Source organism: Antedon mediterranea, chromosome 1 (genome assembly GCF_964355755.1).
Source record: "Antedon mediterranea chromosome 1, ecAntMedi1.1, whole genome shotgun sequence".
NCBI classification, from domain to species: Eukaryota; Metazoa; Echinodermata; class Crinoidea; order Comatulida; family Antedonidae; genus Antedon; species Antedon mediterranea.
This window is the reverse complement of record NC_092670.1, coordinates 19778561-19794055: the sequence shown is the minus strand read 5'-3', so window position 1 is coordinate 19794055 and position 15495 is coordinate 19778561. Positions and strand designations below refer to the sequence as shown.

General features: G+C 31.9%; 1 protein-coding gene across 5 annotated transcripts in view; it reads left to right on the top strand.

Moving 5' to 3' along the window:
- LOC140060975 (RNA binding protein fox-1 homolog 3-like) overlaps positions 1–15495 on the top strand; it is a 67439-nt gene that overhangs the window by 3478 nt on the left and 48466 nt on the right. The window contains exon 1 of one of the 5 annotated variants that reach the window (XM_072107394.1): positions 5188–5759. The exons of 1 other annotated variant lie outside the window; for it this stretch is intronic. In XM_072107394.1, coding sequence (XP_071963495.1) covers positions 5691–5759 — 69 coding nt within the window. In that variant the 5' untranslated portion in view covers positions 5188–5690. Of the gene's footprint in view, positions 1–5187; positions 5760–13426; positions 14860–15495 lie in introns of those variants that run through there. 3 more of the 5 variants (XM_072107359.1, XM_072107356.1, XM_072107372.1) reach the window with 3 other exon arrangements.

The following is a 15495-nucleotide window of genomic DNA, read 5'->3' as shown; positions in this document are numbered from 1 at the left end:
ATTATTATTAATTTCATTATGATATCAGCTATTAATAAATGACTGACTATCGCCAGCTCAGCTTATCATCAATACTTCAGTACTATTTTCTATAATACCATAAATTACCACCACCATATATGATATATACAACTGTCACTAAAGATTGAATGTGTATTATGAATTCAATTAAGTTCAGTGTTAAAAGAAGCAGAGGTTAAAGATTACACCGTCATGTATTCGGCAAGCTGTAATTAATGTAGCATAGAATTAACTTTGTAGACAGTAGGCCTAGCATTGGTAATAGTTCTCAATCAATGGATTAGGTAATGCAGTGTCAACTAATATATAAAATATAATTTTTATATATATATATATAATTTGTTATCAAGGTCATTGCAAGAGAATTATTATTTTAAGATTGTTGGTATTGTTGTCATCATAGTGGCTTGTATCTTGTTTTCTGAGAGTCTTACTTCTAGCAGCAAACCTATCTTAGAATTCAAGAAATGATTGTTTAAAAGTAATGGGAGGTTGTAAAAACACAATAAAGTGAACTGAAGAAACAAATTGGCCCTGTTTCTGCTGCCAACTAAATACCGTATATTATACGGTATTTTTTGAATACCGTATATATACGGTATATTTTTGGCAGCAGAAACTGCGCTCATAAAAAATATACCGTATTTTGTATACCGTATTTTCCCCACAAAATTTGTGGATAAAATACGGTATTTACAAATTTATACCATATTTTTTGTACCCGTTTCTGCTGCCAATAAAAAATACCGTATTTTTTTTTTACATGACAAAAGGTCACCATTCGTGTTTTATTTTCTGTCGCTGTTAGATGCTTTACACACATGTATAGATATATTCGGCGAAAATGTGGAGCGAAGACGTCACAGTTTTACTAAATAAATGTGTGTGGGGAAGCTAAAATGTCTGACCAACTAAAAGGTAATAAAAGGGACAACCACATTTATAAAGACATTTCTAAAAAAATAAAGCAGGAGTATGGAATAGACTTGTCTCCAAAGCAAGTAAACTCAAAGCTGAAGAGCCTGCGAAAGCAGTACAACATTGCAAAATACAATAACTCGGGGAGGGAACGAATTAATTGTCCCCATTACGATGTTTTCTGTGCTCTCACAACATCTCTATCACTAGGGCTAGGCTGTTGAAAGTGAGACGTAAAACTTCCTTTATTGCGACTTTTAATTATCGATCAAATAAATGAATGGCAATTTGGGTAAAAAAGATGAAATTTAACACGACCACCCAAGAAGTATTGTTAGCAGAAACGGGGTACTAAAAAATACGGTATAAAAAATACCGTATTTTATACCGTATTTTTATACCGTATTTTGAGCAGTTGCAGCAGAAACAGGCCCAGTGATGAATAATTCACAAATATTGATAAAGCAAACAATAAATAAAAAAAATCATTTGCAATGTTTTAATGTTGTATATTGTTTACCAAGATACCACAATATTATCATATATTTATTGAAGACACTGTTGAACTACACAGCAATTCTGTAATCATTGTTACACTGAAGTATGCCATTGACGAATATTTACCACATTTCGCTTTCACAAGTGTCCTAAAGTACCGTAGGATCTCTACGGAAATTAAAACTACAAGAAAGGCCATTAACACGCTTACAATTCATCAAGATTAATGGATATTTTTCCCAAAGAAAACTCTTCATTACAATACATTAAAGTCAATGACACGGCGTTCTGAAAAAAACATGTTCTAGAAAATCACTTCAGAGCACATAAATTTATTTTCATCTCATTACAAGAGGAAAAGAGGCCATGAAGATGATTGCTCTGGTTTAAAAGCAAATAATTATTTGAACGCTAATCATGTTGATTACTTTTAGTGTCACTTGAAGCTGTCATTGCAGAAGTATTTCTGTAGTAACTGCAATATGCTAATAAATACATGTTAAAACATTAACAGCTTTTAGAGATGAAATACCACATAACAATATATTTTCCAATAAAAAAATTTATAAAATGTAAGAATGAGGGAAACAAGTAAAAATGTACATGACAAAAAGAAAAATAAGAGAAAATCAGCAAGTAAGAAACAATTTTTATTTGCTTTTACAGGATGAGAGCTAGCCATACAGACTTTCTTTATGTGTTAGGGAGTGGCGTGCAAGCTTTTTCATGAGAAAATTACTAGTATTTAATATTAGACCGAAGATTATACCTACAAGATTGAAAAATCACATTGTTTTGTCACATAAAGTTTGATAGTGTAGACGGCCGGCAGTTACACAGGTCTTCCTGTTTTCTGAGTTGCTTGATTATTTCTTTAAAACATTCACTTAGCACGGACATAATAGTATTTGGACTTTGCGCTTGAATGAATGAATATTTAATGAGCTTGTAAAAAACTGAAAATTGTCAATTTCCAACCATTGATATAATTGACTAGATTATTGTGGCTAATCTACTATTTTTCTTCACATTTTGAAGTGGATATGTTTCCATAGACCATTTGTTATCAAATTAATTATTTTGCAAAAAAGAAATTTAACGAACAGGTTTTACTACACTTATCTGTACCTATTGGTGCTCATGTGTACCAACTACTTGATTCACTACACAGTACTTGAGTACTATTATTATACCCACTCAATCATGTGTTTCCTCTGGATAAAGGCGTACAAAGTTATGATGTGTTTTCTTGTGTTACATTTCTGCTTTAATTTTAACACCAACAACCTTTCGATTGAAAGTTCACGGAATTCTAGTTGCGTCACACATTTCCCATTAAAGTATATGATATCAAAATTATCTAAAAAAATGTATGTGCCATACTTAAAAAGTAATTCAAAAGAGCATCAGAAAGCAATTTTGAGCACTTGATTGAAAATCTGTTTTTGAAGAACTCTGTGAAGTGGATTTATTGTAAATCATACAGATATTAAATTCGACTGAATTAGAGAACTTGGTCTTTCTGATTTTGATTTGCAATTTATTATTAGAATATTAACTCATCTGCATCAATCAGTTGTTGCTGATGGTAACTTGTAACTGAAAATGTGAATTGAAATTAAATATATATCTTGTTTAAATTCAGGCTTTTTAGAAAAACAATTTTTTTTCTAAGCTCAGTAATTGAAAAACATTAGAAAAATGTTCATTGAAAAGTTGTTGACACTTCCACTTCCAACAAGACTTCCACAATTTGCAGACTTAGATACTGAGAATTTGTACCTATATAAAATATACGACGCAGTTAAATTATCTACACATGGCGTCTCATACCATGATATATTTATTTCAATATGCAATATAATTTGTTTGCACTTGGCGCCCCATAGCAAAGCTATTTGAAGACCTAATGTAACTGGCATGTACTAGGTGTATTTCTAGATAGCTTCCAATTAGTATTGTTTGTTATATGTCAATTACTGACAGCACAGGATGTCAACTTGTATTACTAATTCTCAGGGGCAAATTTCCTATCTCCATGAAATAAATTCTTTCAAATAGTCTTCTGACTTAAAGAAAGCAAATTGCTATATTATTGTGTATGTATAAATTGACAGGCATACATGGATAGCATGCAGAAGATGTAAATCTCCATGGTATGGTATATGTACAGTATATAAATATTTTATAGGATGAATAAAGAAACACATAACATATACCATCTTCAAAGGTTACAGAAGAACAATTTATCAGATTCTATTAATTCTATTAGCATTGTACTGTTGCAAGCATTTTTTCTTGCCAAATTGGCTGTCGACGACGGAACTGTCTTTGGATTAATCTTAACTAGTTAAGCAGATAAACTCTATCAGATTCCAGCATTCTCACCAAATTGCTTTGTCCTAAGGACTTAATTTTTGTCTTATTTCGCTTCATTAAATTTTGTCTATAAACACTGTAGCATAAACGTGACAGGGAAGGCCTGGGGATGAACAACAGAGCCCTAGTTCCCTGTAGTTTTGTGAAAACTGAGCATCAATGCTATTTTGAAATCAATATTGATCATCCTTGACTAATAGCAGTAGTTGTTTTGTGGTGTTACTCTTCAGTTTAGTTTAATCCCGTTTGTAACAATCTCAACGAGCCTCCAGTTAGTTTTCGTGCGTCAATGATAATTTTGTTTTATTCAATCAGATAATAGTTGTTTTAAAGTCTTGATTATAACATTTTATACTATTACTCTAATAATATGTCTTTTCTCTTTGGCCCTGTTTCTGCTGCCAAGAAAATGTGGAGCGAAGACGTCACAGTATTTACTCTATAAATCTGTGTGGGGAAAGAGGTGGTGGGGAAGGAGGGGGTGGTGATGTCCGGTAATAAAAGGGACAACCACATTTATAAAGACATTTCTAAAAAAAAATAAAGCAGCAGGAGTACGAAGACTTGTCTCCAAGCAAGTAAATTCAAAGCTGAAGAGCCTCGGGGAGGGAACGAATTACTTGTCCCCATTACGATGTTTCTGTGCTATCACAACATCTCTATCACTAGGGCTAGGCTGTTGAAAGTGAGACGTAAAACTTCTTTTATTGCGACTTTTAATTATCGACCAAATAAATGAATGGCAATTTGGGTAAAAAGGATGAAATTTAACACGACCACCCAAGAAGTATTGTTAGCAGAAAAGGGGTACTAAAAAATACGGTATAAAAAATACCGTATTTTATACCGTAGTTAGCAGAAACAGGCCCTTTGTTAATTTCAATTTCAGTCAATCATGCCTAGGGCATATTCTTGCTGTAAGTGAAGAGCCCACTGTATTATAAGACAAATTTGCTGTGCATGTTTTGTATTGTCTTTAGGAAATAAATTTAAATCTTTCAATAAATATAATTACCCTGATAATTCTATTATTTTATTGATATTTTAGAAAATAATTTATTTTTAAAATCTCCATCTTGCATTTGCTCCTGTTTCATTAAGTTTTATTGACTTTATATATTTTGTCTTTTTATCTATCACACCCAGGTAGATATGTAACTTTTATATATAATACTATAAGTTGTAAAAACAAATGAATAATCAAACTCTATACTGTACTACTGTATATTTAAACATTAAAAAAAAAAATTAATTGTTTGAACTGCAATGATGTTATTTGTTAATAATAATTATAAAAATAATAGCAACTTAACTTTAAAACAGATACAACACTTGATTGGTGTCTTTAATTTATTTATAACTTTCTTTCATAAAAAAAAATTTTCAACCAAAACTAACTACTAAACAACAAAGAATGTATAATAGAAATTTATCCAAATTCCCTGCTGTTCTCAAATTCCATTTAGCACCAATCACTAACCACTTGGCTCAAATTACTGAGGAGCAACCATCAAACTTGATCCCCAACGATATCATGTGACCAAGTGAGTAAGTTTTCAAGCAATGTGATTGGTTCTGCTAAATGACAACGACCTTCTTCTCCAAATTAGTGAAGTGAGAAGTTTTAAAAACAACTTGTTCATGCTGAAAATTGTAATCTTTTTTGCACAAGATTTTACGTCATTGAATATTTAGTGGATATAATTGAGGAGTTCTCATAAGCTTGTTTGCTCTAAAGGAGATCTAAGCCAGAACAATCTTTTTATCAGTGGTTCAAATATTGGAAAATTAAGTTCCTCTGATAAGGGAGGCAATCTCCTATTCAGTAAATCAGTGTAAGAAAAAAGAAAAACAGCCTTGGACTATACTGGAAAATGAATATCATCTCACAGGTCAACCCTTGGGTCAAATCCTCATCAAAGATGCCAGTTGTATTTTTATCGGTAAGATTTTAATAATTGATAATGTGATGATGTGGTCAATATTTGTATGAGTAATCCATTAATGAGTTTGATTTTCTAAAAAGATCTATTTTTGATTACCATTGTAGGCTAGGTCATTTATCCAAAAGTGTGACGCATGTTGTCGTTTATTCGTTTAGCACATGGCATGGTCAAGTAATTTTAGTCCTAATTGGCAATGTCATCATGTTTGTTGATGGACAGTAACTTTGCTAGAGTGGATTTATTTGTCTATGTACATTTAATTATGTTTCCTTACTAGACATTTTCCTAGCCTGGACCTAATATAACATTTATTGTAGGTGTGGGTGATAATTGTTCACCATGTCCACCTGACGTTTAAAGGAGATACTGTATGTAGGCTAGCCTATGCAAATCTCGGACAGGAACTTTTGTTACACTGACAGTGTGTGAATGCACTTTTGAACCTGACTATAAAATTTCCATTAAATATTAATTCCTTGACAGGGAAGGAAATGTTTTGAAGGCGTGGTTTATTTTATTTTTTCTTTTGCAATATAATGTTTGAATTTGATGCTAAAAACATAAGAAGAAAGCAAAATCCACATTACAACACTAGTAGTAGTACACAAGTACAGTATATTCAAAACAGATTTATTAGATTGGTGCTGATCATTGAAATGTTGGACAAAGTTAAATATGTTGTATTGATTGATAAATAACCCTCATGGATGAAATAATTATTTAAATTGGCTGATTAAACTTATTGAATATTCATGAGGAGGATACTTTGTTTGCATTAACATTTTCAGTCAGATGGATTTGTTTATTCAGATTCTCTGTGCATACTTGAAAGACACTGCGAATGAGGTTTCATTACAGTAACCATAGATACCAGGGCAGTGAAGCAATAGTTCAGGGTCATCGGGCATGTCATTGTCATCTATTCATAATAACTATGACACAATGTTATGTGGCCCAGTTTATAAGGCTACTCCTAAAAGAGGGTTTAAATCATATTTATTTTAATATTTTTGAATGACAGTATAACCGTAGATAAAAATCAATAATGAAAACATAGGTCGTGTTCGTACGGTGGTTAAAATAAGCGCTTAATTTCACCCATGCCTCGGGTTATAAATTGAGCGTTGTTCGTACTTGAAATATTTAACCGCTTAAATGCTTAATCGACGAATCACAAACCGGAAATTACGTTTTAAGGTCAGTTGTCTTTACAACCTACGACCCCATTTTCGCACGCTAGTTTCGTGTTGTATATTTTTTACTCGCGATCTTTCTTTACAATAACAATTACTTGCTACCTTTTACACTGCTTATCCTTGCGACAAACCTTATGCCTCTTAACGCCGATAATCCTGCCGAAATATGCCTTCTCCTGACGACCATTATTTTACTCATTGGCGAAGAATTTGACGGAAACACCACCGACCAGCTAGGCCTACTACTAAACGGGGTGTATTCCTAAACGGGGTGTATTCCTAAACGGTCTACACCAACAAGGACAGCACCAGCTGACGATCGCTCTCGAAGCGTGTATGGAAGAGCTTCGTAGGAGAAATGACGGGCCTAGGCAGCGAACGTTTGTCAAAATTTGACACATTGCCTCTATCGGAGATTTATTATCCTCGAAGGCCGAGTATAATTGGATTATCGCTGAAATAACCTGCAAATTTGGTGAACATTTTACCTCGAATTTTTTGTAGCCTGAGGCAAAAGTTAATTGGGCCACGCGAACGGAAATCGGGAATAAGCTGGTATTTTCAACCCCTACGAACAGGCCCATAGTCTAAAGATAATAAACAATAATAATAATAATATTTCTTTAGTTTCCATTTTCCCAGTTCTTTATTAATTATATATTATTTTAAAATTAATGAACAAGAAAACATATTGAAATTTTGAAAAAAATCCTATCTATTCTATTAAACTCATTATTTTACCATTTCCTAATAAAAGATAACACTCAAGTTTTTCTCCTTTTTTAATATAATATTTTTCTGTAAAAACAAACAAAACTTTACTGACAGTGAAAATTGATTTTATAGCAGCCTCACAGGAAAAAAGAATGTGAATAAGTTCCACGACATTTAATAGAAACTATAATATCTCTATGATAGAAATCAGAATTTTAAAGAAAGTGTGATCTGGGAAAATACAATGCAAATTCTAAAACGTAATATAAAAAAAATTCATTTTTCAAAATTCAAAAAGGTATTGTGTTAACACCAATAACAGACAGAGGTTTATACAGATGAGATTTTTCTTTATTCAGAATTGTGAATCAATATTTGATATTTTGGTCTGGAAAATTCAATCAAAAACATTGCAAGAAAATCAATTAAATGGAAAAGGACATCCTGAAGAAAGATGAGACCTTTGTGAATTGCTTTCTATTGTGACAAATACATCATTTGAGTCTGAAATTCATTCAATTTTGTTGGATGGGATTGAAGTTGTGTTAGATGACAGAGAAAAAAAAGATTTAATACCTTTGTAATGTTTGTTTTTAACTTCAGTTATATTTGTTGTTACATAGAGATTATTTGCTTTTCCTGTGGTTGCTTTTGTTGTATGTATGATACAATGTTTCAGTGGGGATAAATGTTTGTTTAGTGATAGGTGGTAAACATTAGGATTCACTGTATGGCCCTGTTTCTGCTGCCAACTAAATACCGTATATTATACGGTATTTTTTGAATACCGTATATATACGGTATATTTTTGGCAGCAGAAACTGCGCTAATAAAAAATATACCGTATTTTGTATACCGTATTTTCCCCACAAAATTTGTGGATAAAATACGGTATTTACAAATTTATACCGTATTTTTTGTACCCGTTTCTGCTGCCAATAAAAAATACCGTATTTTTTTTTTTACATGACAAAAGGTCAACATTCGTGTTTTTATTTTCTGTCGCTGTCAGCTGTTTTACACGCGTGTATATATATATTCGGCGAAAATGTGGAGCGAAGACGTCACAGTTTTACTAAATAAATTTGTGTGGGGAAGCTAAAATGTCTGGCCAACTAAAAGGTAATAAAAGGGACAACCACATTTATAAAGACATTTCTAAAATAAAAAAGCAGGAGTATGGAATAGACTTGTCTCCAAAGCAAGTAAACTCAAAGCTGAAGAGCCTGCGAAAGCAGTACAACATTGCAAAATACAATAACTCGGGGAGGGAACGAATTAATTGTCCCCATTACGATGTTTCTGTGCTCTCACAACATCTCTATCACTAGAGCTAGGCTGTTGAAAGTGAGACGTAAAACTTCCTTTATTGCGACTTTTAATTATCGATCAAATAAATGAATGGCAATTTGGGTAAAAAAGATGAAATTTAACACGACCACCCAAGAAGTATTGTTAGCAGAAACGGGGTACTAAAAAATACGGTATAAAAAATACCGTATTTTTATACCGTATTTTGAGCAGTTGCAGCAGAAACAGGCCCAATGAGACATAATTGTCATCTCCATTCAGGTTGAACTGATTGTTAAAACTCTAACCATGGAGATAAATTATAATATCTGTGTGCTTTAAGAGTCTATATTAATATATTACGCTCTTTCATCAAATTCATCACTTATGTATTGCTTCCACAATAACATGAATGGTAGTAAATAAAAGCAATTCAGTATTACATAACCTTTATATAAGAAAAAGCTATAGTGTATTATCTGACTTGATGACACTTCATGGCTCTATGCTATGACATCGCAGCAGGCAGTGAATGTACTGATATTTAAAATGTCAAATTTAATCAAAATAGTTCAAAAGTACACAAAAAAACGTTTTTTTTTAGAATTTTTTTTATATCAATTATAACATAACTTAAATGCATAATGTAAAGCAAATTCATTCATTGAACAGAGAGTAATCAGAGATGTAACTATAACTTCATAAATTACTATTCACAAGAAAGTCTCATAAATCTCAATCTCAAAATGTTTTTTATAGTATTTCTCATAACCAGACAACACTGAGCTGTAGTACTCCAAAATGTTTTATTTCCCAGAAAGTATTTCAATTTGAAAAAAGTGCTAATCTTAACTATTTGTCCTATCTTTTGCACAGTCATTTTCCAAATTAGAGGGGGTGGAATGGGATGTGTGGAGTTGAGATGGATCTGCCCTTGATGATATATATTATCATTATTAAGCTACTAATCTATAGAATATGCTAAATATAAAATTTATCAAAGATAATGTAAACTGTTTATTCAGCAGAAGTTAGTGGTAACCTTTGAACTCCAAATTGACAGCTCCTTGGCAATGCACTATATTCTTTGTTGACAGCATCATAGTGTATTTTAATTAAGAATATTGATGATTGGAAAGATGAGGCGTTAAATAGAGCAGATAAGATTTATTACCAGTAATGAAACTATTACTTGAAATTCTAGAAAAGTAAATGATAATGAAGATGAAGTCTTTATCATCAACAATCAACCATAGAAATTGTACACAAAGTAGTGATTTACATAATTGATAATTGGACAAAAGATTTTGATACGTAAAGCAGTCTTGATATTGTCTATCCTGTAGTACCTTTTAAAGGTCGGCTAATCTTTTAACATGTGTCAAGCTTGATGTTCAATCATTTTAATGATCATAATCTCTTTTTATTTTGATCTCTAATAAACATTATTCCATTATCTTGCTAAGAAAAGGTGTGTCATCTTTTCCATCACAAGTATTGTACATACACAGATACAAGCCTTCATTTTGGGAAAGTACTGTAGACAGAATGATATGGTAGATTATATATCGGGATTGTATTTGGTAAAAATTAGAAATTTGTTCTATGGTACCGAAACAAAAGACTTGCGATAACCAAATCTCCTAAAACCACGACAAAAAATGTCTGGTTTTCCAAATTTTTTCTTAATAATAGAGTAATTTAGGCATTTTAAGCTGAAGAGTTTTCAAGGAGTCTCATATACAAAATGATGATGTATGGTGACAAGCATTATGGATAATGTTTGATTTTAATTTGGATTATTTTTTAAATCCGTAGTATTATCTCATGACATGTATTGATTACAGGCATTATAAACAGAATCTCTGTTTGGCATTTTTGACATTTACCTACAATGTCTAACTAATGATACTTAGACTATGTTCTTGAAAACTGTCTTCCTTGTCAATTAAAATCTTAGCTTATGTAAGTTAAAATAGTATGTAAATCCATAGACATTTACAAGGTGGAGCTCACCCATTTTATAATTCTTTATCCTGCCCCTACTCATCTTACTAGATGATAAAAACTATGTTGAACTTAATCCTTAGATTTGAGTGGAAGCCCGCCACCATTTTTATTGTTCATGCCTGATCCAAAATTAGTCTCAAGATACTGTAATTTCTAGGTTGTTAATATTTGTTTTATGTATAATTATTCCACATCCAAGTCACTAGAAGATAACATATTCAAAGCAAAAATGTATCAACACATTCAATATTCAATAATTATGTAGTTCACAAACCAATTTGTTATAAGCCTATTAAAAAATGAATTTGCATCATCGTCACGTCATGCAATTTCAAACCAATTACACGTTTTATAAAAAATTGTATAATTTTGTCGCAAAAGATGGATAAATTTAATTTTCCTAATGCAGTTTTACTTTCTCTATTGAGAAGGTAGTAAATGTTAAATAGGAAATCAGTCAACTTAAAAAGTACTAATGTCTTCTAGGTAATTAAATAAGCCTAAAGGTTAAAATAACTGAATTTCAACTGCAATACATTTAGATTCATTTATTTTCTTCCTTTCTTATTGTCATCTTATGGTAATCTTCCTACTAATCATGGACTCTCTCTATCTTATTTGTTATGGACATCTCTTTCATCTTTTTCCTCCTCCTCTTTTCATGTTTTCTTTATCCTCTTTATCTTCCTTATTTTCATCCTCTCATTTCCCCCTCTAAATTTGCATAGGACAAGCTCACACTGAGCATGCTCCATATAATCAATCACATTTGATATGGTTTTACTCTGTACATGATTGCATGTTTGGTATTCAACCTATGCTTTTTAGAATTAATAATGTTTAAACAAGCATAGCAATATTTTGAATTCCTAAAGTTCTCTGCAATTTATTTCAATTAACCTTCATCCTTATCAATTTTATTTTCAAATTCCATATACAGTCAACTCTCCCAATACCGGACACCTTTGGGCCGGCCAAATAAGTCTGGTTTTCCGGAAAGTCTGGTATTCGGAATGTGTTTTTAATGGTAAAAATGAATTTGGGACCTTTTGGTCCTCAAAAAAAGTCTGGTATTGAGAGAGTTTCTGGTTTTCAGAGAGTCCGGTATTGGGAGAGTTGACTGTAATTTATTTCAATTAAATTAAGATTCAATCACTTTTATGTCATTGTAATTTATGAAATAAATCAATCATATTAAAATGTTTAGACAACACAAATCGGACATATCTATTAAAAATGTCTTGTGTAAATTAAGCAAGAAAGTATTTAGTATATTTTACATTTCTATCTACATAAATAATTGAGAAGAAAAGGTTGGTGGTTACGTTGATTGGCTACTGAACCAGGTTCAAATCGTTTCACAATCAACACTTCCAACTTTATTTGACAAAAAATGTGATATACCCATATATGGACATCAGATAACGTAATATCACTACCATATTTGGGTATATCACTACCATACTTCGGAACATCACACTTTTTTTGTCAAACTAGTTTGATAGTGTAGACAGAGTTTATGTACAGCTTCTTGAATGTGTTATTTTGTCTTGTGAATGGATTCACCTATTAGTTACAGCAGACTTTAATAATTTGCTATTGGCAATCCAATATGTCTAAATAAAGAATACATTAATTGATGATTTTTATGGTTTTCCAAGGACTTATCAGTGACATATCCACTTTTTTTATTGAAGTTATGGAAATCTGCCAAAATGATGAAAGTGAGATTTGAACTTGAACGCTTTCATAATTATTAGGTTCATTTCCAATAAATGGCACAAACACCTTTCACAGGTTTATATTTTTGCTTATTCATGTTGCTCTTTTGTTCATGTCGCTCTTTTGTTCATGTTTTTAGTTCTTGATTATTTATACTGCAAGAGGTTATAGATTATATACAGTTTATATATAAGTATTGACTGTTCTTCTTTGTCGATTTTTGTATTCAATTGTAAACAGATTAGACATTTCTTACATGTTAAGCCCAGCTGCTCATTCTGACCAATGTTTTTCACTAGTTACCATAGATACTATGCTAGGTCATTTGTGTGATTTGTTTACGCTTGAATACTCACTGATTATCATGCTAGGCCTTACAATTGTTTTGATTTTGATCAAAGGTTTCCATTCACTTTGGTATTATAATTCATAATCATAAAATTAGTTAAAACATAGATTTTCAATGACCAACTTTTTTTTTTATAGATTCAAGGTGGTAAATAATTGTTTATTAAAGGAATGGTTGAATAAATATGTAATGTTATTGTGTGTAAAATAGTTTTATTCAGACAATTTATGTAAAAAGTCTTTCAAGAGACAGAAATAGGTTGTATTTTAGGTCAATATTAAAAACATGAAAGAAAAAAACTCCATAATTAGACATGGATATCAATTCATATTAATGACAAACATTATAATTATTTGATAACAAAACGTTCTTCTCTTTACTTTTTTTCATTCATTCAAAAACAAATTCTTACAGCTGCCTATAATATAATATTACAGTCAGTGTGCAATTGTTGACATTCATAAGTACATACGATAATAATTGTTATGATAATGCAATATCAGTAGTTTGAGTAGAATGACAACAATACATTATTGTTACTGTTTTTTGTTATTATTTACAGTTACTCTTTTGTACTTTTTAGGGTTTATTAGTCACAGATGAGTTTTTGTCCATGGCTGGGTAATTGGGGATACCCCTGTTCATTGTATAAGTGGGCTATTAAACTGTACAATGTGTACCCCTTTTGTTAAGGTATCAGTAGTTATTCATTCAGCTCAAGTGTTTCCTGTAAGGTTTGATTGTTATGCAAATTAGGACCACGCGCCAATGTTGAAACAGTAGGGAAGTCTGTGTAAATAAACGTGATTCAATCTCTCGTCTTTGTGTCCACTCAAAGTGGTAGTAATGTGAAAACCTTCATTTGAATATCAAAAGCCAGGCAGATTACTTCGTAATTAACAGACCTCTTGAAGACCGCACCAGCTTAATTGTTGATGAGAGGGAGATATTCTACATCCCCCAGTGGTACTATCTGTTATGTCATCATCATCTCTGCACACTGATCACAGATTGGGATAAGTAATTATTCCGTGTGGTATAGGCTATACGAGTCAGTGAGTAGACAACACAAAGGGACTTTTACTGTAGCCGTGTGATTAGCTGAGAATAAGACAGGCTGTATTGCTGGCTCTGCAATTACTGTACACTGACAAAGCTGAACATTTGAGCTGTATTAATCTCACTCAGTGAGCTACCTTCAACCTTACTTGTTTCTAGCTTACTAATGGCTATGTTATGATAGCACACAATCCTGGATGGACGTGTAGAGTAAATACATGTTGTTTTTTGAAACAACTCAAATTCTGATTGAATTCTTCTCCAGCCTGAACACGCAATTACACAAGTAACATAACACCGGTCTGGTATCGTGCTCGGCGCTAGCATACTGATTAGTTTCAGGGAAGTTAATCAAATTTGTGATCGTATTCTTCAGTAGGGTCAACTTAAATATCAGCAGATTTGTTTGTAACAGGAATGATACGACAGCATTGATTAATTTAATCCTATCAGGCAATAAAACTGGTATTGAAACGATTGGATATTCCATAGAAAAATACTTTACGATTACTTATATAAACCGTAGAAAAAACACAATTTAATGTTAACCACTAGTAATATTATGAAGGAGATGACAATGCCAGTAACAGCTGCCGCTTTGGCTGCGAAAACGTCCGGAAATAAGCTACCGTTTTGTCTTCCAATGGCAGCAACATCATCTTCAGCACACCATGGAATGGGGAACATGGTTTTTGTTCAACAACAACATCAACAACCATTGTTACAGATGCTTATGTTGCAAAAGGAATTACAGAAGGTATTATTGTTTTTTACGATATTGTTATCTTATCAGATATATAGTTGTCTTCGGTGCATAGGGTTTTTCTCCCATCTTAATTTTTTTTCAGTTAACCATGTTAAGTTCAACCTTACCAAGCACCCATGTTAATTAGCGTTTAAATTATACTGTTGTATTAATAAAAGATGTTTTGTAACTTTGTGTATAGCTAGTAGTTAGCTCTACATCTGGATCCTCTTGACATTTTTACTTACGGTCCAATTTTAGTATAAGTCCTCAAAATCTAAATCTTTTGTTTTGTTAAAGCTGGAATTTATGTGGTTTAGTCTAATGTGTTATAACTGCTTTACCTAAGCTTACGGATGTTTGTATAGTACTAATACAGTAGTATTTACCTATGTGCTTTTCCTATTTTCTAATAAATGTCCTTGTTTGTCTTGGGCTTTAGTTTAATTTCCTAGAACCATCAGTTGATTTCAAGCACCTTTCCTTATTGTCCAAAGCAGTATGTTCATATCTATGTTAAGACAGTTACTATTACTACTAATTCCTGTCAATAGAATACAATATTATTTTAAACCAGTTATACTATAGCAAGTATAACACTTCTAAATTAATAAAAGTGTGTTTTACATTGTTATCGTCATGTCAAGG